The 23,524-nt window shown below is 41.9% G+C and overlaps 2 protein-coding genes across 4 annotated transcripts in view; both read right to left on the bottom strand.

Moving 5' to 3' along the window:
- pdcd11 (programmed cell death 11) overlaps positions 1-5,169 on the bottom strand; it is a 71,147-nt gene extending 65,978 nt beyond the window's left edge. For 2 of the 3 annotated variants that reach the window (XR_014619939.1, XM_084319087.1), the window contains exons 1-4: positions 5,068-5,169; positions 4,543-4,665; positions 3,531-3,689; positions 2,555-2,719 (exon numbers count right to left, since the gene is read on the bottom strand). Coding sequence is in view for 2 of the 3 variants with exons in the window: in XM_084319087.1 (XP_084175213.1) it covers positions 2,555-2,719; positions 3,531-3,689; positions 4,543-4,650 (432 nt within the window). In the remaining variant the exon portion in view is untranslated. The remainder of the gene's footprint in view (positions 1-2,554; positions 2,720-3,530; positions 3,690-4,542; positions 4,666-5,067) is intronic. The other variant, XM_084319088.1, reaches the window with a different exon arrangement.
- Positions 5,170-8,257: 3,088 nt separating this feature from the next.
- On the bottom strand, positions 8,258-23,480 carry taf5 (TAF5 RNA polymerase II, TATA box binding protein (TBP)-associated factor; the record flags this gene model as incomplete). Its single annotated transcript, XM_084319090.1, has 11 exons — positions 8,258-9,588; positions 10,759-10,936; positions 11,876-12,053; positions 12,829-12,993; positions 13,867-13,996; positions 14,239-14,359; positions 14,753-14,888; positions 16,309-16,472; positions 19,299-19,614; positions 22,514-22,754; positions 23,045-23,480. The coding sequence occupies 11 exons, from the start codon at positions 23,478-23,480 to the stop codon at positions 9,374-9,376; spliced, it is 2,280 nt and encodes a 759-aa protein (XP_084175216.1). The 3' UTR covers positions 8,258-9,373.
- Between the last annotated feature and the right edge of the window lie 44 nt (positions 23,481-23,524).

The following is a 23,524-nucleotide window of genomic DNA, read 5'->3' as shown; positions in this document are numbered from 1 at the left end:
AGCCAAACTGATTTTTTACCAGCCAAAAATAAATCGCTAATTGTGATAATTACTTCTTTGTATGTCTTCGTCTAAATTGATTTTCAATCATAGTAATAATAATCACACCGTGTCTCTACTCTTTAAAATATTTATTAGCATAAAACATGAATAAGTGTCTCTACTCTCCACAATATTAGCATACAACATGTATTAATCACACTGTCTCTACTCTTCAAAATATTAGGATATCACATATTAACATGAAAGAGGGAACTATTCTGGACTGGGTTGGGCTGAACTGGGCCGTGAAAGATGCTGGGCTGGACTGGGTTGGGCTGAACTAGGCAGTGAAAGATGCTGGGCTGGACTGGGTTGGGCTGAACTGGGCCGTGAAAGATGCTGGGCTGGACTGGGTTGGGCTGAACTAGGCAGTGAAAGATGCTGGGCTGGGTTGGGCTGAACTAGGCAGTGAAAGATGCTGGGCTGGGTTGGGCTGAACTAGGCAGTGAAAGATGCTGGGCTGGACTTGGCTGGTCTAGGTTGGACTGGGTTGGTCTAGGTTGGGTTGGACTGGGTTGGGCTGGTCTAGGTTGGACTGGGTTGGGCTGGTCTAGGTTGGACTGGGTTGGACTGGTCTAGGTTGGGCCGTTGGACTGGTTTGGGCTGGTCTAGGTTGGACTGGGCTGGGCAGTGAAAGAACCAAGCATTTCACTGTAATGTAATAGCTAAATAAAACAACTTGAACTTGACTTGTTACATTTGCACTCTGGTTGGATACCAAACGTATTCGGGTTGTACTGTACTTGTGCTGTATGATGACAATACATTGGAACCGAATCTCATGACAAGTTGACAACGCTAGGGGTTCAGCAGGTGTATTCTGAATGCCAAGTGTATGACAACATCACCGTTGTGAAGGGCATATGGGCGAGTGGTGATATGGGGGGGAAACCCGGTAATAATAAAATGTCACTCGGCTGCATTTAAGCAAAGCCGCTCAGTATAGTCCACTATGTTGAATGCGCGTTATGGTAGCTTGATGCTAGGTAGCTAGCCGGCTAATGCTGGTTAGCCTCACGTCCACTTGTCATTCTCATCCGACTCGAAGGAGAACGTTGTGTGCTGTTGTTCGTCCCCATGTCAGACCGCACTGATATCCGAAAGCGACGACTCTACATGCAATTATTTTCATCCACAATGTGTTTTTGTCTAAGTGTGTCTACGTTGTCAAGCCGGTGACAGGAGTTTGTAGGTCTGCGCGCAGTGATCTGTCCACTTCCCCTAGATGCGCGACATCTTCTAGAAAACGAGTGTTCATTGGAGGAGCTTAGAGCGCATCTGTACAACGATGATGTTCATTGGTTATGGTCTGATTTATTATGAGGCACAAATGGGAAGAATCAAGGGGGGAGTCAGATTTCGGCTTGTGCCAGTGAGCGAATCAGCAGATTGCAGAATGATTTTTTTGTTTTGTTTTGTAATTACTAGTACTCGCCAGACTGGCGAGTGCTCTTCATGAATCACTCGCCAAACGTAAAAAATACTCGCATTTGGCGAGTAAAGAGGCCTAATTTCCTCCCCTACATGGCATGAAATAATGAGATTTCTCGTGGCTGGCACTCAAAGTGCTATCCAAAATACTCAAGTTGAGAAAACCCTACACGCCAAGTAACAAAAGCACCGGCTTCATCTCCATTGCTAGACCAAGACTCCTTCTGCCATCAGGAGTTTTAATGAAAACCCTCCTATGCTTACCTCTGCATCATCTGTATCCACCCTCAGGAGTTTTAATGAAAACCCTCCTATGCTTACCTCTGCATCATCTGTATCCACCCTCTGGAGTTTTAATGAAAACCCTCCTATGCTTACCTCTGCATCCATCCTCAAGCATTTTAAATAAAACCCTCCTGGACCTGCCTCTGTGACGTCTGTATCCACCCTCAGGCATTTTAATTAAAACCCTCCTTTTTTTTATCTACTTTTTCTCCCCATTTTCTATTTTTCTCCCATCCCAGTTTCGTATTATCCAATTCTACCCTCCCCTGTCTCGAACGTTGTTAGACCATGCCTCCCACTGGTCGGCTGCAATGTGGACCAAGCCTTGCATCACGTGTGCCCTCCGGTACACGAGGAGGCAGCCGTCACATCTTTTCACCTGTACAGCGCGATCTCTCAGCGGCGAGGGTCTGCGTGGGAGGCTCACGCTGCCCCTGTTGCTTCCTGATTCTGCTGTACAGGCGCACCAACCGACCTGTAGGAGTCGCTGTCCACAACGTCCGATCCCCACCCACCGGCTTTCCCACCCCCTAATACTGCCAATTGTATTAGTATGAACGACCAGCCAAGCCGGAAGCAATGCTGAGAGCTGGGCTCGAACCCAGCATCTCCTGCGTTAGTGGCGAGCGCCTTGCCCACTGCGCCACTTAGCCGCCTAATTAAAACCCTCCTATGATTACCTCTGTGTTGTCTGTATCTACCCTCCGGTGTTTTAATTAAAAAAAAACCTGGGCCTACCTCTGTGTTGTCTGCATCCACCATCCGTTGTTTTAATTAAAAAAAAACCTGGGCCTACCTCTGTGTTGTCTGCATCCAGCTGCGCGCTGAGCAGCTTGGTGTAGGAGTCGGAGATGTTCTGGATGCTGAGGTATCCCTGGAGGCCACTGGGGAGGCTGACTATGACCTCAAACTCCATCACATCCTTCACACAGCCGAGCATCAGCATCCCCTCCTTCAGATTCTGGGAGGGGCACACATACGTTAAGTCCATAACGGTTCTGAGCAGACAGAGGTTAAACATGGACTCATTGAGTGTTCTGTGGCCACTCAGGCTCTGACACTAAACAGAAGGGTTGAGTGTTCTGTAGTCACTCAGGCTCTGACACTAAACAGAAGGGTTGAGTGTTCTGTAGTCACTCGGGCTGACACTAAACAGAAGGGTTGAGTGTTCTGTGTTTATTCAGGCTCTGACACTAAACAGAAGGGTTGAGTGTTCTGTAGTCACTCGGGCTCTGACACTAAACAGAAGGGTTGAGTGTTCTGTAGTCACTCGGGCTCTGACACTAAACAGAAGGGTTGGGTGTTCTGTGTTTATTCAGGCTCTGACACTAAACAGAAGGGTTGAGTGTTCTGTGTTTATTCAGGCTCTGACACTAAACAGAAGGGTTGAGTGTTCTGTGTTTATTCAGGCTCTGACACTAAACAGAAGGGTTGAGTGTTCTGTGTTTATTCAGGCTCTGACACTAAACAGAAGGGTTGAGTGTTCTGTGTTTATTCAGGCTCTGACACTAAACAGAAGGGTTGAGTGTTCTGTGTTTATTCAGGCTCTGACACTAAACAGGGCGATAGATCTCACTCACCACCACTAGATTATCTGGATTACAGTAAATACTCACTACGATACTTTGTCAAAGAAAGTGTCTGTATTTGTACTAAGTATGTCACTCACGGTGGTGCCACATTCGTAAACATATGAGTGACTAAAGAACACATTCTGCTTAAAAACAACATGAAGATTGACGGAAGTGATTCAGTCTCCCCAGATCCTGTACCTTGACGTGAAGAATCTCCACACATCTGACTCCTGCGTTGAGAGTCAGAGTGTCTTCTTTTTCTTTGGCCGACTTCTGCTTCTTCCATTTCTTACCGTCGTCTTTCTTACCGTCTTCTTTTCCCGCTCCCTTTCTTTTCTTGGTTTCGGGTGCATGTGTCTGGAAGAACACAGCGGCATCATATTATCAATATAGGTTTATTACAACTATATAGACCATATGCCAAACTGAAATGAACACCGTTTGTTGAGTGACACATTGTTGTGAGATTAATGTTGGCCAACGACTTGCAAAGACCTAAGAAGCACATTTGTTTGTGAAACTCAAAAAGTGTAGTTGCGGTGAAAGGAGACAGAGAGAATATGAACCATTTTCCACACAGAAGAACTTGGATGACAAGAGATTGTGTGTTGGAAGAACTCTATGGAGGTCGTGTCACTGATTGAGGTGACCAGAAATAAACCAGTGACAAACAAACAGGCCTTAGAAACCCTAGTCAAGGAGGACACAGATCACACGATTTGAGCCAAGAAGATTTAAAAAATATATATATATTTGGTTTCACAATGATAACTGAATAATTTGACCAGATATTATTCACAGAGGTGGCCAACAGACCTAAGTTACAGCAATGACCCTAGCCTAGATCTCTAAAGAATGGCGAGCTAACAAAGAATTTACATGAGTACTGTACAAGTGGGGCATTGACATACATAATATGAATTACAGAGATATCTAGAATTATAGATATGATGTACAGCAATATCTGGATAATGACGTAGTGTCAACTGTGCATGTGTGTACAAGCCACAAGCCAGATAGAAGAGGGGGTAGTGTGTGTAGATAGAGAGAACATGTGTATGCAATTGTGCATGTGAGAGAGAGAAAGCTAGAGAGGATTCCCCCATCAATAATGAACACAGATTTGTTTAGACTTAGGGATAGTCTTGAGTATTAAGCTTTCAGCCACATGTCAACATGTGGAAAGAGACAAGTGTCCCTGTAACCCTACCTGGAACAGGTTGTCCACCTCAGTCCCTAGTGCCACTGGTTTCACTTTACTCTCAGAGCCCTTAGTCACCGACACTCCTCGAGGGAAGTCCTCCTCCACCGAATCCATGGTTTGTTATGATGTCTGAACAAATAAAAGTCACATTCTCAGTGAAGTTAACTGTGATGATGAGCAACAGCACCCAAGCAGTTGCCTCAGTAGATCAGTGTTACCGCGACACGTTTGACAATACTTTTTGACACCGGGTTGTCTGGTTTAATAAACTGACCCAAAATAACTTAGGGTACCACCCTTGTGTGGGCAAACCTGCTAGTTACCTTGCCTTAACATTCAAATCAATCGTGCACGACGAGACATTAAGAATTAGCATTCAAGCTAAACACAACATGCTAGGTAGTAAGTTACATGCAGCAATTCGTTTCAAAGGACACAAAAGAATGGGAAAATCTATACTGGCCGAGATTTTTAAAACATTTTCAAGATCACACATAAAGCGTATAAATGAGGAAAAATATTGTTTCTCACGTTAAGTTAATAAGTTAAATGTCCAGTTCGTGTGTATATCCAAGATCCAAGCTCACATGTGTGTTGATCACTGGTGGTACGCCATGTTTCCAGACCGGAAGCTATGTCGTTTACGTGGGCGTTTCATAGATTGTCCTATCAGAGTCGTGTTAGTATGACTGACGCTTCGGTAAACCATTCGCTGACCGTTTCTTCCGCAAAGGCCGAGTAGGGTCCAGCTGCAGCGCCGGAGAGCTGCTTCTATAGAAAGTAGGTTCATGGCTGCCACAGGCTTGCCCAGCGAGAGGATTCTCCGGCGCTGCAGCTGGACCCGATTGCAAAGGCCAGCGCTTGACGTTGAGTGGCATTACTTTGGTCCATACATATCGCTGCATATTCCATGGTAGGGAGGAGGCGGGATTTCCTGGTACATTCATTTAGCACCACGGCCTCTGTTGAAGGACACAACTTGTTTCATCCTGGGTGCATTGAAGGTAAGCTGAGAAATAACTCATTGAATAAATCAACTTCAAAATGTCCACATGATTTATAATAATGATAGATTTTAACGTTACGTTAAGTGTCTCTTAAGACTAAGAGACACCTTTGTCAAATGTAACGGTATGGCAATTTAGCTGGGCCATAGTAGTTAGCTACGCGTCTTTAGCTTATTGGCTAGCCTAACCTTACCATGTGAATAACTGTTCGCTGCACAGTAACGATATATACGGTAGTACACAGATAACACGTTCCCTATCATGTATTTGTTAACCAGAATCACAACGAACTAACGGATCAGTAGCATTTAATGTTCTCGCTTGAAGTGTAAATAGTGTTAACCGCGTTGTCTGTGGTTGCTGTCAATGACATGACATGCATGCATAGCTAACCAGCAGCAGTTGCTGCACACCAGGCTGCCTTCATGTTATGTAATGTTGCAATGGTTTTACAGCTCCAAACTTAGTTGATTTAAGAATGACGTTTGGTTGGCTTGTTAGTAAATGTTATAGTAGCAGGCAGCTGTTTATTCTGCTAACTGGCACTACAGCTCATTGGCCCCACGGTTGTCATTGAATGATAATCACCTGCTAGGCGGTTACAATGACCAGTTTGCCTACCAAGAGGTCCGGAATACTACCAAAAAAAGAGCTTTTATAATGCAATGTTACTTTTTAGACTTCCACGCTCAAGTCAAGAGTAATATTGTCTAACCTCATGATTCTGTCCTCTTTCAGGACCATTTCTACTCCACCATGGGAGGACACGATGCTGCAACTGGACCCCAGTTCACTGGGATCGCCAAGCACTTCAACGCATGGACCACTCTAGGCCGGAGGAATGTAAGTGTGGGCTGCAGTTTTAGTGAAACGGACTGGCTATAACTAACTTATCTTTATTTGGGATCTAATTAACACAAGTATTTGCATGTGAACTTTTTAAACACCCCAAACATTTAAGATTTCATATTCATGATAGTTTATCAGTGAGCTGGATGCAATCCTACCTGGAGGGGAGTGAACAGATGGTGGAGGTAAACGGTACTTTATCCGACCCCCTCACAGTGAACTGTGGTGTTCCACAAGGAAGCATACTAGGACCGCTACTGTTCCTAATTTATGCAAATGACATGTCGTCAGCTTGTGACTGCAACTTGTTCCTGTTTGTGGATGACTCAGCCCTGCTGGTCTCTGACAAGAACAAGTTGCAGGTTTAGAGAACCCGGCCTCAGCTAGGAACTAGGCAACATCTGCATATGGCTCGCTGATAACAAACTATCATTACACATGGGCAAAACAGAGTCCATTCTCTTCGGTTCAAATAACAAACTCAGCAAGACCGACGGCTTCTCAGTTACAGTGGGTGACAATATTGTCACAAGGAAAGATGAAATTACATACCTGGGTTCCATCCTAGAGGCAAATCTTTCCTGTGACAAAATGGCATCCAATGTAATAAAAAAAATCTCCTCTCTGGTAAACAAGAATACCCTGAAGACTCTGGCAGGAGCACTCATTCAAGGGTACTACGACTATGCTTGCACCTCATGGTACCAAAGCACCTCAAAGGCACTAAACAAATTACAAACATCACAAAACAAACTGGTCAGACTACTACTTGACCTTACCCCTAGAACCCACCTCACCCCTGCCCACTTTGACTACCTAGGATGGCTTAGAATAGACAAGAGTACAGCAACTTGCAATGGGCCTGGGCTACAAGATACACTACACGACTAAGGTACCCATGTACATGTCAAAATACTTCCCAAAGGTCAGTGAATACCACGACACCAGAGGAAGCTCAACAAATCATGTTAAACCCAGATTCGGCTCAAACAAGGGACTAAACACGTTTCGCAATTATGCCACATCAATGTGGAACGCCCTACCCAAAGCTGTAAAGGAATGTGAATCCCTACCCACATTAAAAACTGCTCTTAAAGAGCACCTACGGGAGGCTGCAATTCGAAACCCCCCACCTAATAGTCTCCTCCCCCCGCCGTATATGTATATTTATCTCCCACCCACCCCTAATGTACAGTCCCCTCCCATCATATGTATATACTCTGTCAGGATCTATGAGTAACAGTACTGTATATTTGAATACCGTATGTCACAAATGTATCAGTACTAAATACCTATATGTCCCTATGTCATGTATGTTGAGTATGTCATATGTTATGATGAATTGAAAATGGGGGACCCTGATGTAAACAAGACAAACGTCTTTCTCTGGTCTGCATCCCCTTAACAATTGTGTGTATTGAGCCGTACTGTATTGTACCCATTCTGATCTGTTAAATAAAGTTTTCATTAATTCATCATTCATAGAAGTGAATATGCCCCAGGTAACATTATGTTCCATGTTGTTGCAGTGTGTATTGGCCACATATGCTACTATAGCATCCATTTTCCTCCTCTTCAAATTGAAACCCAAGAAACAGGCCGCCATCGCAGAAAAGTGATGCATGTAAGTACTGGAGATCAATTCAACTGTTGACTTGCCAACTTGTAGTGTTTCCTTTTTGTCAAATCTATTGAATGACGTGTCCTTCCTTTATGGAATATTGACTAAAGGCATGTTCCACTGTCTCCCAACAGGTGTCCATTCTGACCCATTAGTTTAGCTGGAGCGGAGGAAGCAGCTGGATGCGATTGTAATATGTCCTTGTGTTTGGTATGAACATGTTTAATAAAACAATAACTCTTGAAACATACAAAACATTATTTTATTTACACAATTTTCACCAATATAAAAGACTATGATACAGAAATTACAACCATAAGCCAGGCAAAGCTGTGCTCATGGCAGTGATAAAAAAAAGATGATTTAGAAATGGCACTATTTTGAAGACATGATTTTGTAATGCCTTGTAAGTATCGAGACCCTTGACCAATTCAATATTTTACTGAATTATAAATAATTGACTGATATTTTATTTAAAAACACTTGACTCAAAATGAACTACTGGTATTTATAGTTAGTGGTTTTTATGTTTGTTTATAAAAAGGTTTTATGCTGTTTGCATAAGTATTCAACCATTCTGGAATAACATGGTAAAAATCAATTACAGTACTACTTTTAGTCTCTTAGGTGCAATGTCGTGATTATTTTTGTCCGATTTCTCCATTGACTTCCACAATAAAATCCAATTGCACCCATCTATACTTTCACTTGGTGACAAGAGGGTGATTTATATTGTCTGAACCCTCAGGGACTGGACAAAATAATATTCAGAAGTCAACTACATATCCCATGTTGTGTTCTGATGAAGACTCACTGTACACAAAGTACCATGTATTGAGGGGCATTGGTCTCTTAACAGGAACGCCAAGATATTTCACGGAAAATTCAATTACCACTTGGTCGGACATTTTGCAAAGGATTTGCCATCTCTGAAGTCTGCCTCCAGAACACAGGAGTTGAATACTTGTGCAAACGTGTTTTTTTTTATCCCCCCTTAAAATTATTTCAAACAAACCAATGTTGCCTTAAAATTTTTAAATATCACTTAACAAAATGTTGTTTGTAATTCAGTAAAATGTGCGAATTGGTCATGGGTCTCAATACTTTTGCTGCAAGGTACTGTACATCTTCATATGAATGGGGTGGGGCTGTCTCTATTGGAGAGAACCAGAGAGTAACTTCACAATGAGTTAGCCGGTGTCCTCAGCATCAGTCTTCACCCATAGCTGTTCACTATAGTTGAGCCAATGACGATGCAGTTTTCATAATTCAACCATTTTGAATAAGAGGACTGTTGAGGCTACATGATCTCTTAAGTCTCTTCACAATTTATCAAGTGTGTCCTAGTAGTCGAGTGTCCTCATGGGTTGTAGGCCCCTGCGGCCAGCAGTAGGTTCCTCCTGGTGAAATGTAGGTGTATGACTGGTGTGGACTTGGTCAAGTGGGTGCCGAGCAGAAGCTCGTGGGAGTTCTCCGGTAGATGGATGTGTCCTGTAGCCGCCGTAAAGTCGTCCGTCTCCAGTTCATCGAATGCCCTCGTTGCGTCCCAAAGACGAACAGTGTTGTCCATGGAGCCTGGAATACAAGTGGTTTTAATCAAGTCGTTCATTGGATAGGAGGAGTCTTCATTTTGTATTTCAGGTATAAATCGCCCAAACTCCACAAATTATGCATTATTACATTGAAAGAGCTAGTCATTCTATCAGTTGGTAGTGTGTGATGTGAGGTTTAAAAGTAGGTCCCCTGCTAGGATTACCTTTACTACAAATGCATACAGCATTTCAATAAACATTTGGGCTAAACCCCCCCCCCCCCCTCCATTGCAAAAAGAAAATCTTGTGTTTTGTATTGTTACACAATGAGGGAAAGGTTATCCTATAATACCTGAGAAAATGTGAAATATGTACGTGCAGTTCATCTGTGACAAGAACCCTCCCTATTGACAAGCCAGTCAGAATTACAGACAATAACTGACCAATCACAACACACTCGTGGTCCTTGACTGTCTCCATTTTTCAACCAGTAAAACCATGGTGGCTTGGTCGTAAACAACTCTTACTACATGAATGGTTAACTAAAATAAGTTTGACACGCAATTGCTGGATCTTAATTCACATTTGATCTGCAACACTTATGGTTTGATCAGAATTTCATTAGATTGTATCATACAAACAGCCTGTCAAGAACGGGACTGAAATGGAGAGTTATAGAGGCATGCTAGAATGCATAATCTGAGCAAAAAAGTATATTAATGTGTTCAAAAGGAGTATTATGGGACCTTTAAATTGTATCATTAATGTAAAAATATCATGGCTAGAGGGTGGTTATAATTTTAGAGGGACATTAGCTTTATACCAACCTACTGTACATACAACTCTTAAAAGCATGTGCATTGCAGTTTGTGGGGTATCGCTGGAATGGTCTGGATGAGAGTATAAAATTAAGCAATATCAACCAATTTAAAGGCAGCTATAAACAAGCACTTATGGACACGAGGAGCTTGAGCAGTAATCTGACTGCTGCCTAATATACATTTTCTCATTTGGATAAATCAACTTTTATTTTACATTTGTTACATTATAATATAAAATATTGTAAGGAAGGGGCAGGGCTTGATACGTTTATTTATCTATTTTTTTTGTTTGTCTTTGACTATTTACCTTTTTGTTTTTTTTTAAACATTTATGTTTCTATGTTCGAGACCAATCTAAATCAATGTTGGAGATGTTGTGGTATTTTACCCACCAGAGGCAAGGATCTCCCCGTCCCTGCTGAACTTGAGGGAATAGACTGTGTCCGTGTGGCCTTTCAGGTCACAGATCATCAGACCGTGACCCATGTCCCACAGGAGAACTCTGCCGTCAGTGGCCCCCGATGCCAGGAACTTTCCGTTGGGAGAGAAGGCCAGGGCATGTATAGGGCCCTAGGAGTCACACAAAATGATTCCACTTAGCTGTGCTGCAGCTCCTGCATGTGTCACATTTCATCATCAACCGACGTGGGTGTGAAGCTATTGCCCGAGTCAAAATTGTAAATGGTAAGGAACAGTAAAAAATAAAATGGGTGCATGGTTCTGAATCTATACCTGGTCAACAAATGTGGGTGTGAGGGATTACCTAAAACGGTTTTGATTGCAGCTAAGAAGATTGTTTTACTGCAGCGGTTCTCAAACTACGGGTTGGCAAAATAATTAAAAAAAAAATCAATAATTTTTTTCTATTTATGTTCTGGCAACATATTTTGGCTAAATATGCCTCATTTTATAAATGTGTATTGATAACATAGTGCTGTAATAAAAAAAATCTAATAAATATGCATGATCAAGTTCAACAACGTGTGCTTTTATTTTGATATTCCTTAATTCCATGTTGAAATTACACAATACATTAAGTGTGGGGTCGCCAAAAAAAATCCTAAATAAAATGGGGTCGTGGTATAAAAAATAGTTTGAGAACCCCTGCTTTACTGTATGTGTTAGGAAGGTTAATAACTTGTTTTTATCACTATATAAATCAAGAAGGTGCTGGTGTAGTGTGGAAAAATGTTATATACAGCTCTTGACTTATTATACATTTGTTTTACTGTGGGATGCTTGATGTGGGATGGGAAAAGTGCAGAGAGACATTTCATCTGCGTCTCAGTGCATGTGTGTGTGTGTTAAACTGCATGACAAATAAAGACTTCTAGTCTAAAAATATAATATTATGTGCTTGCTTAATATACAAATGCAAAAGATTCATAGCATGAACTGAGCCCCCAGGACACATAAAATGATGGACCATGTCAAATTGTACAGGTATAAATGGAATGGAGAAACGCTATTGACGAAAATATGTTTTGGAGAAATCGTCTGGCGACCGACCTTGTGACCCGTGAAGATGCGGACACAGTTCCCGGTCAGGACGTCCCAGACGCGGATGGTGCGGTCGGCCGAGCCAGTGGCCAAGTAGTTGGCGTTGGGGTGGAAGCGTGTGCAGGTGATGTCGGCGAGGTGCCCCGCGAACATCCGCAGCGGCTGGTAGTGATCTGTCGCCCACAGACTGTCGGAGAAGACGGAGCACACATACCGTTAAAATCCACGTCAACTCCAGTCAAGTTTATACTAAGGGGTCATATTATTACAGCATGTGTCTGCAGTACATTATATTTCATACACCATACAAAAGCCAACAGACTGGTAGGAAATGAACACTCACTATTTAAAGTCAGGTTAAAAACAGGGGGTTTACTGTTACAGTGTGCATCTACATTATGCATACTTAATACAGAGTTATTAGGATCCCCATTAGCAGATGCAGAACATCTGGGGTCAAACACATAAACATGACAATAGATGAGACATTTACAGACAATCAACCAAGTGGTATTAAAATCTATATCCTCTCTCAAACATATTCATATACATACCATATGCCTAAATCATACATAGTACAATATATATGACATAATACAGTATATATTAAAATGCACTAAATTCACAAGCAGTAAGAAACCATAAACGTACATACATATACTATAATGTTTTTTCCTGATTCATAAGCACTGGATTAACTGTACATACAAAATAAACTCTTACCACTTATTTGTATAGGCTATTGATATTCCCATCACTAAAAATGTTAAGTAACCATAGGTAGGTATGTGTGTGTAATATATATGTATGTCTAAATGTACAGAATGTGTTTACATTACAGATGTTGTTTCAGTTGTCTTTTAGTTTGTGCTTTAGCAATCTGTTCTGGAAGTGAGTTCCATGTAACCATGGCTCTATACAGCACTGTGAGCTGCATTGAAGTCATATTAGCAGATTCTCACCGTGCGACTCGGTCATGCCCACCAGAAACAAAGTAGTATCCGTAGGGTGAGAACTGGGTGTCCCACACAGGGTAGTTGTGACCTTTGTAGCCCACCAGACAGGTAAAAGTCTGCAGACTCCATAGCCTCACTGTACCGTCTTCAGAACACGATAACAGGTAATTTCTGAAACACAGGGGAGGATGATCATTTTTTTTTTCAAAGAGACTAGATCATAATCTTTTTGCATCCTGTCACATAAAAAAGGGTAAAAGGGTGGATTTTATCCAAAGCACCTTACAGTACAATGTTACATAGTACCCCAAGAAACTTAAAACCACATAAGAAACGCACACAATTACAACAATAGAGAGTGGTACATTATGTATGAATAATGAATATTATGCATTATGGATCGATACTAAATCAAATAAAAACTACTAATTAAAATAATACCAGTGAGTGAGTAGTACATTATGCAGTGGTGCAACATTACACATATGATCAAGCATTATGGATTCATGCCTATCCTACACAGCAAACTATTTATGCTACAGCAGAACTACTGAACTGTCTGGTTGATGAGCAGCAGAGCTGTCCTACCTGTCAGAACTGATTGATGAGCAGCAGAGCTGTCCTACCTGTCAGAACTGGTTGATGAGCAGCAGAGCTGTCTTACCTGTCGGAACTGGTTGATGAGCAGCAGGGTTGTCTTACCCGTCAGAACTGGTTGATGAGCAGCAGGGTTGTCTTACCTGTCAGAACTGGTTGATGAGCAGCAGAGCTGTCTTACCTGTCGGAACTGGTTGATGAGCAGCAGGGTTGTCTTACCCGTCAGAACTGGTTGATGAGCAGCAGGGTTGTCTTACCTGTCAGAACTGGTTGATGAGCAGCAGGGTTGTCTTACCTGTCAGAACTGGTTGATGAGCAGCAGGGTTGTCTTACCTGTCAGAACTGGTTGATGAGCAGCAGGGTTGTCTTACCTGTCAGAACTGGTTGATGAGCAGCAGAGCTGTCTTACCCGTCAGAACTGGTTGATGAGCAGCAGGGTTGTCTTACCTGTCGGGACTAAAGCTGATGCCGTACACAGGGCCACTGTGTCCATAGAGGATCTTAGACTCGCTGGCTGTCTTCTCATCCATGATCCTCTCCAGCACATCGTCAGACTCTTTGTCGATTAGACTCAGGTCTTGACCGAGAGCATTAGGGAAAGACAAGAAGAGAGAGAAAATGTTACGTGAATGACACTTTCAGGCTTAAGTTGGTAAAGAAATGTAGGATTTTCTAAAGAAGATAATTTGCCAATAGCGTGTAAGCAGAACACGCGTGTATCCCGAATAATGGAACATACGCTCGTCTTGACAACATGCTGAATACGACATCCTCACATAGCAGTTGAATGGATACGTGGAAGGCCTTGTATTACTGTACCTGCTGCAGACTTGACCCTGCGGAGCTTCTTTGGTGTGACACTCCACACCCGCACGGTGGAGTCGGAGAAGCCCCCTGCGATCAGGCTGGAGTCGTCCGTGAAGTCCACTGCCGTCAGACCCTACATGGTGGAATTATGTAATAAACACGATTGAAAACAGCATTTGGCTTACATTCCTAGAGAGAGAGAGAAGTCTATTGACCATAGGATGGGACAGCCGTCACACGGTGGCCTTCCCACCCTGAGCAGGACCATAAGAGCAAAATGGCCACCGTGAATATGGTAAATTGAATCGTTCTTGTTGTAAAATCAGCATATATGGGGCGGGCTGAATTAATCTAACTCAATTTAATTCAGCAATTAATTAATCTAATCTAGATTAGATTCAAATGTATTGTCATTGTTGCACGGCACAAGTACAGTATACAATGGAAAAAGAAGTTGGAATCTAACCAGAGTGCAAATGTAAACAGTAAAGTGCATAACAATATACAGTAAGATGTACGATTGTACCTGGTACGCATTCAGGAAGGAGTAGAAGCATATGGAGGGCAGGGCCTCGGTGCCCAGACGGATCCTCTTGGTGGCCTCCTTCATGTACATGATCTTGTCCAGCTTGTCCGAGTCCTTCAGCTCCGGGAGAGGAATCCTAAGAGGACAGGACACCACGGAGTCACCGACTAATGTTGAAGAGAGACCACATCACCCCTGTCCTTGCCTCCCTTCATTGGCTCCCAGTACGCTACAGGATAGATTTTAAGGTTCTCCCATTTGTTTTTAAAGCCCTTAATGGTCACCCCCCCTCCTACATCTAAGACCTCCTATCCCCCTATTCCAACACCAGGTCCCTCAGGTCAGCCGATCAGAGGCTCCTGACAGTCCGGAGGTCTAACCTCAAGCTCAGGGGGGGCCGTGCCTTTGCTGTCGCAGCCCCTGAACTGTGGAACAGCATCCCCACCTCCATTAGGCTTGCCCCCTCGATAGATGCCTTCAAATCGAGGCTCAAAACCCACTTCTACCTACTAGCCTTTCCCGTTCACAGACTCATGCCCTGTTTTCCTATGCGTTTGCCTGTGTGCCCTCCCATAAAACGGAGTGTGATTCTTGTCAATATGCATCTATGTGTACCTACCCTCTATACAGCACTTTGGTTGACACGCGTCATGTGAAATGTGCTATATAAATAAATCTGATTGATTGATTGATTTGAGGGAACACGATTTGAAAACAACAAGAGGTCTTGGGTTGATATTATCACACAGTTCAACATGATGAACATCAAATTGATTTATTATTTCACATTTATTTATTTCATACCCGAGCCGACACCTGTTGTATACTGTATTACTGATAATATGGAGAATATTCCTTGTGATTACTGTGATGTTAATGTCTTCCATATTACCCAGCCTTAGTTGGTGGATATGAAACGGTGAACAGGATTGTATGGATCAGCACAGTCCAAGTAAAGTGAAGTTTGTTACTGTATAGTTAGTCAAAAGTCCTCCACATTTTTACTAAAGACATCTCATGACTGAATAACATTACAAAATGTCCATGACCAATAATTCTCAGCATCTATTCATTTTCTTGTTATGTAGCTACTTCACCTGTCCCAGGTTTGCTACAACCATTCTATATACTCAGTATTGCACTCGTTTACATTTGATGTTTTGGTCTATTGCTGGCCACACCTCAGGCTCTGCCCAGAGACGACTGGAGAAATGCACAGTATAATACATTTATAAACTCCTATAAAATAAAATCTACATATCAGACCGAAACAAAAACATGTAAACAAAGTGTAATACCAAGGGGGGGGGGCTTTTGACTAGAGGTCGCTGTTTGGCGGCATTACAGATTCTACCTTTAATTTGTTCCTTAATAACTACATCTACCAGCAGCCAAGCTTGACATTTAACACTTGACCAGATGAAAAGAAATTGTACGGACACGTTTCCATGCCATTGACAAAACCTTTTGGATATGTATAATTTTCCTGTAACCAGGTCTGGGAAAGACCAGTCAAATTCCATGAGGTTTTCAGGTTCCCGGTGAAAATGCCTTACCTGTTCTGTTGGGGTGCGTTGGGATCTTGTTTCTTGCTCTTGTTGCCCAAGCTGTCCTTCTTGGGTTTCTTCTTCTTGGGTTTTCCTTCCTCGTTCTCTGCCTCCTCATCCTCGTCATCCAGCGGCACCTCGATCTCCGGCTCCTTCAGCAGCCCGTAGAACACCTGCAGCACAGAGGAGGATGAGGGACCATTAGCACTGTAACCAATAGGACTGTAACTAGGGATGCACAGATCAGACTTTTTCAGTCCCGATACCGATCAGATACCCATTGTCCAAATTTTGTTTCCAAAAAAGTTTAAAAAAAATGAATCCATGTTTTTTTTTTATATTAAAATAGATTTTGTTTTTAAGAATTTTAAAGGATCACACGTGTGTTTTTGATTTGTTGTAAACAAAGACAGAAAATAAACTTCATTCATTCAATTAATAAACTGTATGCCTCACTGTCACTGTGTGGAAGAGACTGGGATCATTCGTTTGTGCAAGGCAACATCAGGCTTGACTTAAAACATTACTTTCCTAACTTAGTGAAACTAAATGTAACAAATTAACACATAGATATAAATGTACTGAATGGTTATTTCTTATTTTATTTATTATTAAAATTAAAAATAAATAAAAATATATAAAGAAATCCGATATATATATATTTCTTTCTACAGATACCCGATCCAGCTATTTTACTGATATCGGCGGCCGATACCAATACCAATATCGGATCTGTGCATCCCTAACTGTAACCATTAGGACTGTAACCATTAGGACTGTAAGTCTGTAACCATTAGGACTGTAACCATTCAGTACAACAATGAGTTATTTAGGCCAGAATTTGTTGCGTCATAAAAATCGTACTTACTTAATCTAATTTGATTAATTCCAAGTGTAACAAGAGGGTAATATTATATAAATGTTATGTAAATGATATTAAATCCTTACAACAAGGTGCACGTTTAACTTTACAGCGAAGATTAACACAGCAATTTTGACGGATCAATTCTACAAATCAATACGATTACACTTCCACATTCAAATCAATGCATTGATTTTCACAAACCTAGCATGCTATATATATCCATCCAGATAGTTTTGATGTAATTTGCCAACTTTTGGATATATCTAGCCGTATAAATGTCTGCCGTGATTCCAATATAATATAACTGAAAGGCATTGGGTCCTCCAAGTCAACAGCAACAGAAAAGCTCAACAGCAATGTCTCTTTCCAGAAATTATGACACATGATTTGTGCAGTTTCATTAAGAACTATTTTCTACCAAAGTTCACCTGCCATAATAGTTCTTAATGAAACAATGAGGTCTCTGGATTATCTTCTTGAGTAACCGCGTCGTGGTTGATTTCTGGAAAGAGACATTGCGATTTCAGCATCTTTTGAGCACATTTTACATAGACATTTTAGACTTTCTTTTGGCAACGAGATTGGGTTTCTTCATTGGGCACTTATCCTTGGGGCACAAGTATCTTGTATTGTATTATTAATGTTCTTTTTTATTTTTTCAGGGGAACTGCCCATTTAAAGTCACTAGACAATGCACACAAAATTAGGTTGATAATGAAGGGATCAAGCCAAGATTCTTGACTACAACCCGTCTTCAGTGAACACCCAGCAGATCCACTGAGAGACACACATGACCAATATGGATGAGGAGATAGCAAAACCTTTATCGGATATCCATCCGATAGCAGGCTAAAAGAAAACACTGTAACATGACGGATACCAAAGCAAATCGTCCAATACTTTAATTAAAAGGACCATACCAGTCTAATTTAGACTTCTTACCATTACTGTAGATGGCACGTCTTTTTAACTAATGTTGTGTTCATATATGAATACAGTGTGTGTGTTTTAGCTGATCTCAGCCTACCGTACTACAAGCCATTTAACACTGTCACTGATTCGCCCCGTTTTACTTTCTCTAACACTATACTACAAGCCTTGCTCGTCAAACTTCCGCACTCGGTTGGATGCGCTTGTTATTAACTACCGTGTGCTCCTGGTTGATGTATGAATTTGAATGGCTTGCAGTAGAGTAATACAGTAATGTAAAGGCATGGTGGTTTTCACATGGGTGAATTACCTATGCTTAGCGACTTTCAAGTTTCATGAAGTATATTTCCACCCGTTTTCGACATTGGCAGTGTGAAAGGTCGCCTGAGATCTACCAAAACATATACACATATTATGCACACAACATAAGTTAAAGATGGGGACAATCTCTAGTAATAGTGAGAAGTAAAAATTACACCGGTAATACAGTCCTTTTTTTGCGACCCAGCACCAGTATTGGCATTACCGCATTCCTAGAGAGCAGTATCCTATTCATATGTGCATCAACATACACACAACCTAGGGCTGGGCGATTAATCGATTTTATCAATTAATTCGAATTAATGATTTAGGACGATTTTGAAAAATTTAAATCGATTTTCAACAACAACAAAGAGTCACCTTTTATTTTACAAAAAGTGATGTTTGGTGAAAGTTAGATTTGCACTTTATTAATCCCAATAGGGAAATTCATTCTTGTTTGATGATCAAGAGGCACCTTTTATTTGTTTTAAGTGAAGTTTGGTGAAAAAGCAAGTTATTGCACTATTAATCCCAATAGGGACATTCATCTTTGTTTGATCAAGAGTAACCTTTTATATTATATATATATATATATTCAGATTCAGACAACTTTATTGGTCCCGCGTGGGGCAATTCATATTTATTATTAATTATTTATTTTTTTAAGTGAAGATTGGTGAAAGTTAGGTTGCACTTAAATCCCAATAGGGACATTCATCTTGGTTTGAAAATTTTTTTTTGTCAAATAAAAACAAATGTTATTTGAATGATTTCCTTGGCGTTTCTAGTTTTCAAGAGAAAAAAATCGATTAAAATTGTAAATCGGATTTAAAGAAAAATAATCTGGGATTTTATTTTTAGGCCATATCGCCCAGCCCTAACACAAACATAGGCAGCTCACCTTAGCCTTATTGGCCTCTCTCTTGCCCTCGCCAGCCAGGCTGCCGGACATGGCATCAATCTGGGATTTGCTGCGTGGCATGCCATCGAAGATGTCAATGTAGAGGTGCTCCTGGATGATGTTCCAGATCTGGTTGTTTTGACGCTCCTGCAGGTGCCTCTTCAGCAGCTGGTAGGAGTCGCGGGAGATGCGCAGGACAAACTTGCTGGTGCGGAAGTCCAGCAGGGTCTCATTGCCCCTCATGTGTTCCTTCTTGCTCAGGCTCGACAAGACACGCAGGTCGTCCTCGTAGTAACACTCCTGGTCTCCACTGAATCTGGAGTTGGAGAAAGGACAGTCAGGAGAGAAGGGGTTGGACAAGTCAATGGGGTTGGATGCGCTTGTTATTAACTACCGGGTGCTCCTGGTTGATGTATTTGAATGGCTTGCAGTTAGGGCTGCAACGATTAGTCGACATAATCGACGACGTCGATTATAAAAAATCGTCGCCGAGAAATTGTTGCGTCGATTAGTCATAAAAAAAAAAAAGAAAAAAAAATGTATTTAATTTTTTTTTTTTTTTTTTTGTGCACTACCTATCTTTGTGAGAGTGGCTTCTCAGGGTTCCAGACAACATCATAACATGATGATCCCATAGCAAATTTTGGACATTGAAAACATTGTTCCCCTGCAGGAGATGATGATCAGACTAGACACACAATACATTACACACGTACTCCTCTCACTCACACACAGCGATCAGAGTAAGACACACACATACACACTCCTCTCACTCACACACAGCGATCAGAGTAAGACACACACACATACACACTCCTCTCACTCACACACAGCGATCAGAGTAAGACACACACACATTCACACTCCTCTCTCTCACACAGCGATCAGAGTAAGACACACACACATTCACACTCCTCTCACTCACACACAGCGATCAGAGTAAGACACACACACATACACAAATTACACAGTACACACCTCTCACTCACACAGCGATCAGAGTAAGACACACACACAAATTACACAGTACACACACTCCTCTCACTCACATAGCGATCAGAGTAAGACACACACACATACACACACACAGACTCCTCTCACACACAGCAAACAAAAGTTATTTAAAGTACACTTCCACTTTAATTTGTATTATTTAATTTATTTATCTTGTTATGAGTGATTGCTGTATTGTTCTTCAAATACATTTTCATTTAAAGTGGCTTAAAGATCCAAATTCAAATGTTTCACGAGTCATTATTTTAATTTGCTATGGGATCATCATGTTATGATGTTGTTGTTTGGTCCTGACAAGAGTCTCAAAGTCTGGGGTGATGGTAGACAAGCAACTCTGAGGTCATGCTCAATGTCCAATCTGTTCCTCTGCTCTGTCTTCAGCTGGACCAGAGCTGAGAAGCCACTTTCACAAAGATAGGTAATTATAAAAAAAAAAAAAAAAATCATTTTTTTTTTGGTTTGTTGTTGTTTACATTGGTTTTCGATTAGTCGACTAATCGAAAAAATAATCGGCAGATTAGTCGACTACCAAATTAGTCATTAGTTGCAGCCCTACTTGCAGTAGAGTAATACAGTTTTTGATTGATTGATTGATTGAAAACGTTATTAACAGATTGCAGAATGGGTACAATACAGTACGGTTCAATACAAACAATTGTTTATAGAATAGAATAGAAATACTTTTATTATCCCAAGGGAAATTTGACTAAAGGGGATGCAGACCAGAAAAATACTTCCGTCTTGTTCACATCAGTACATCAATAATGTAAAGGCATAGTGGGGCATGAGGTAAAGGGGGCGGTTGTGTACTGTGTATACATGATACCAAGTTTTTTTAAGAGTCCCCACAAATCAATACTGTATTCAGTGAAACGTGAACAAGCACAGTCTCTGACAAGAACAAGTTGCAGGTTGAAAAAACCCTCAGCTCGGAACTAGGCAAAATCTGCATATGGCTCGCTGATAACAAACTATCATTACACATGGGCAAAACAGAGTCCATTCTCTTCGGTTCAAATAACAAACTCAGCAAGACCGATGGCTTCTCAGTTACAGTGGGTGACAATATTGTCACAAGGAAAGACGAAATTACCTACCTGGGTTCCATCCTAGAGGCAAATCTTTCCTGTGACAAAATGGCATCCAATGTAATAAAAAAAGTCAACCAACAAACTAGATTCTTGTACCGGATCTCCTCTCTGGTAAACAAGAATACCCTGAAGACTCTGGCAGGAGCACTCATTCAAGGGTACTACGACTATGCTTGCACCTCATGGTACCAAAGCACCTCAAAGGCGCTTAAAACAAGATTACAAACATCACAAAACAAACTGGTCAGACTACTACTTGACCGTACTCTTAGAACCCACCTCACCCCTGCCCACTTTGACAACCTAGGATGGCTTAGAGTAGACGACAGAGTACAGCCACTTGCAATGGGCCTGGTCTACAAGATACACTATACGACTAAGGTACCCATGTACATGTCAAAATACTTCCCAAAGGTCAGTGAATACCACAACCACTACACCAGAGGAAGCTCCACAAATCATGTTAAACCCAGATTCGGCTCAAACAAGGGACTAAACACGTTTCGCAATTATGCCACATCAATGTGGAACGCCCTACCCAAAGCTGTAAAGGAATGTGAATCCCTACCCACATTCAAAACCGCTCTTAAAGAGCACCTACGGGAGGCTGCAATTCGAAACTGGCCACCGTAAATGCCCAAAACCCCCACCACCTCCTAATAGACAGTCTCCTCCCCACCGCATGTATATATTCCCTCCCCGCCGTATGTATATATTTCTCTCCCACCCACCCACCCCCTCCTAATGTACAGTCCCCTCCCCATCATATGTATATACTCTGTCAGGATCTAGGGGTAACAGTACTGTATATTTGAATACCGTTTATGTCACAAATGTATCAGTACTAAATACCTATATGTCCCTATGCCATAAATGTCATGCATGTTGTGTATGTCATAAATGTCTATATGAATTGAAAATGGGGGACCCTGATCATGATGTAAACAAGACAAACGTCTTTCTCAGGTCTGCATCCCCTTAACAATTGTGTGTATTGAGCCGTACTGTATTGTACCCATTCTGCAATTTGTTAAATAAAGTTCTCATTCATTCATTCACAGATACATCATCTCACCACTGCCGCTTCTCTCTCTCTCCAGGAGACTTTACCTTTCAAAGAACGCCTTGGCCTCACTTTCGTGGTTGTTGTAGACCAGCTCCAGGTACATGTGTACGAAGAGAGGGTAGAAGACCTGGGAGAGTTCTGCTCTGTGGCAGTCCAGCACCGTTTCTATGAACCTTTTCAGGCCGTTGTAGTAAACTTCATACAGAACCGGGTCCCCCTGCTGGCTGTAAGCCGACAACACGACGTTGACGTCGGGTTGATCCTCCCCTGCGCTCACCGATGACACTAAACCCAGGCAAGAATAACGTGAGTGAGAGTGAGGAGGATCACGTTTCACAACTGTGAATCTAGCACCGCTGCTTACAACAACACAGAGGCATCATGATTAACTGTAGGCTTATAATAAGCTAACGATCATCACAGTTAGAAAACTTCATCAAACAACGAGTGAGACACGAGTTTTAACTGATAAGTTTAGACTGCCAAAAGCATGGTCACAACAAAACTTTTTAGCGTTAAATTATGAAAACAAACAACGTGTTTACTAGCCGATGAGTCTAGAAGTGCACTGGGACCTTTGGGTGGCGGCGGCGGCGGCGTCGGCGTCGGGGGAGGAGCGGACGATGCGACGGACACCCTGCTGAGAAGAGAGTTTGCATCCCCGCTTTCCGTGTCGATATTCCCAGTACTGCCAACCGAGCCTGTCCCCGAAGAATCGGAACCCTTTGAATCTTCTGTTTCCTCCGATAAGCCCGCTTCTCGTCGCAAGATTTCGACAGACTCGCTCAGTTTGCTTTTCTTGAGGAATAGCAAGACCGCAAGTAGCGTCTTCTGCTCCTCCGCCGTGGTTGCCGCCGATCTGTTACTTCCACCCGAAGAGCTCGCCACGGGGGATGCAGAAAGTGGTCGTCCATCGTTTGCATTATTATTTGTAGCACTATCGTTCACTGGTTCTGTTTTTATGTCCTTTTCTCCCACCGGATCGATCTGACCACCTTGTACGGCCGCCATTTTCAAAATGAAATGCGCATGTGCGGATCAGATAAACGAACGTC

The sequence above is a fragment of the Notolepis coatsorum genome, assembly GCF_963971535.1.
Source record: "Notolepis coatsorum genome assembly, chromosome: 7".
NCBI lineage: Eukaryota > Metazoa > Chordata > Actinopteri > Aulopiformes > Paralepididae > Notolepis > Notolepis coatsorum.
This window is presented reverse-complemented; position numbering and strand designations above follow the sequence as displayed.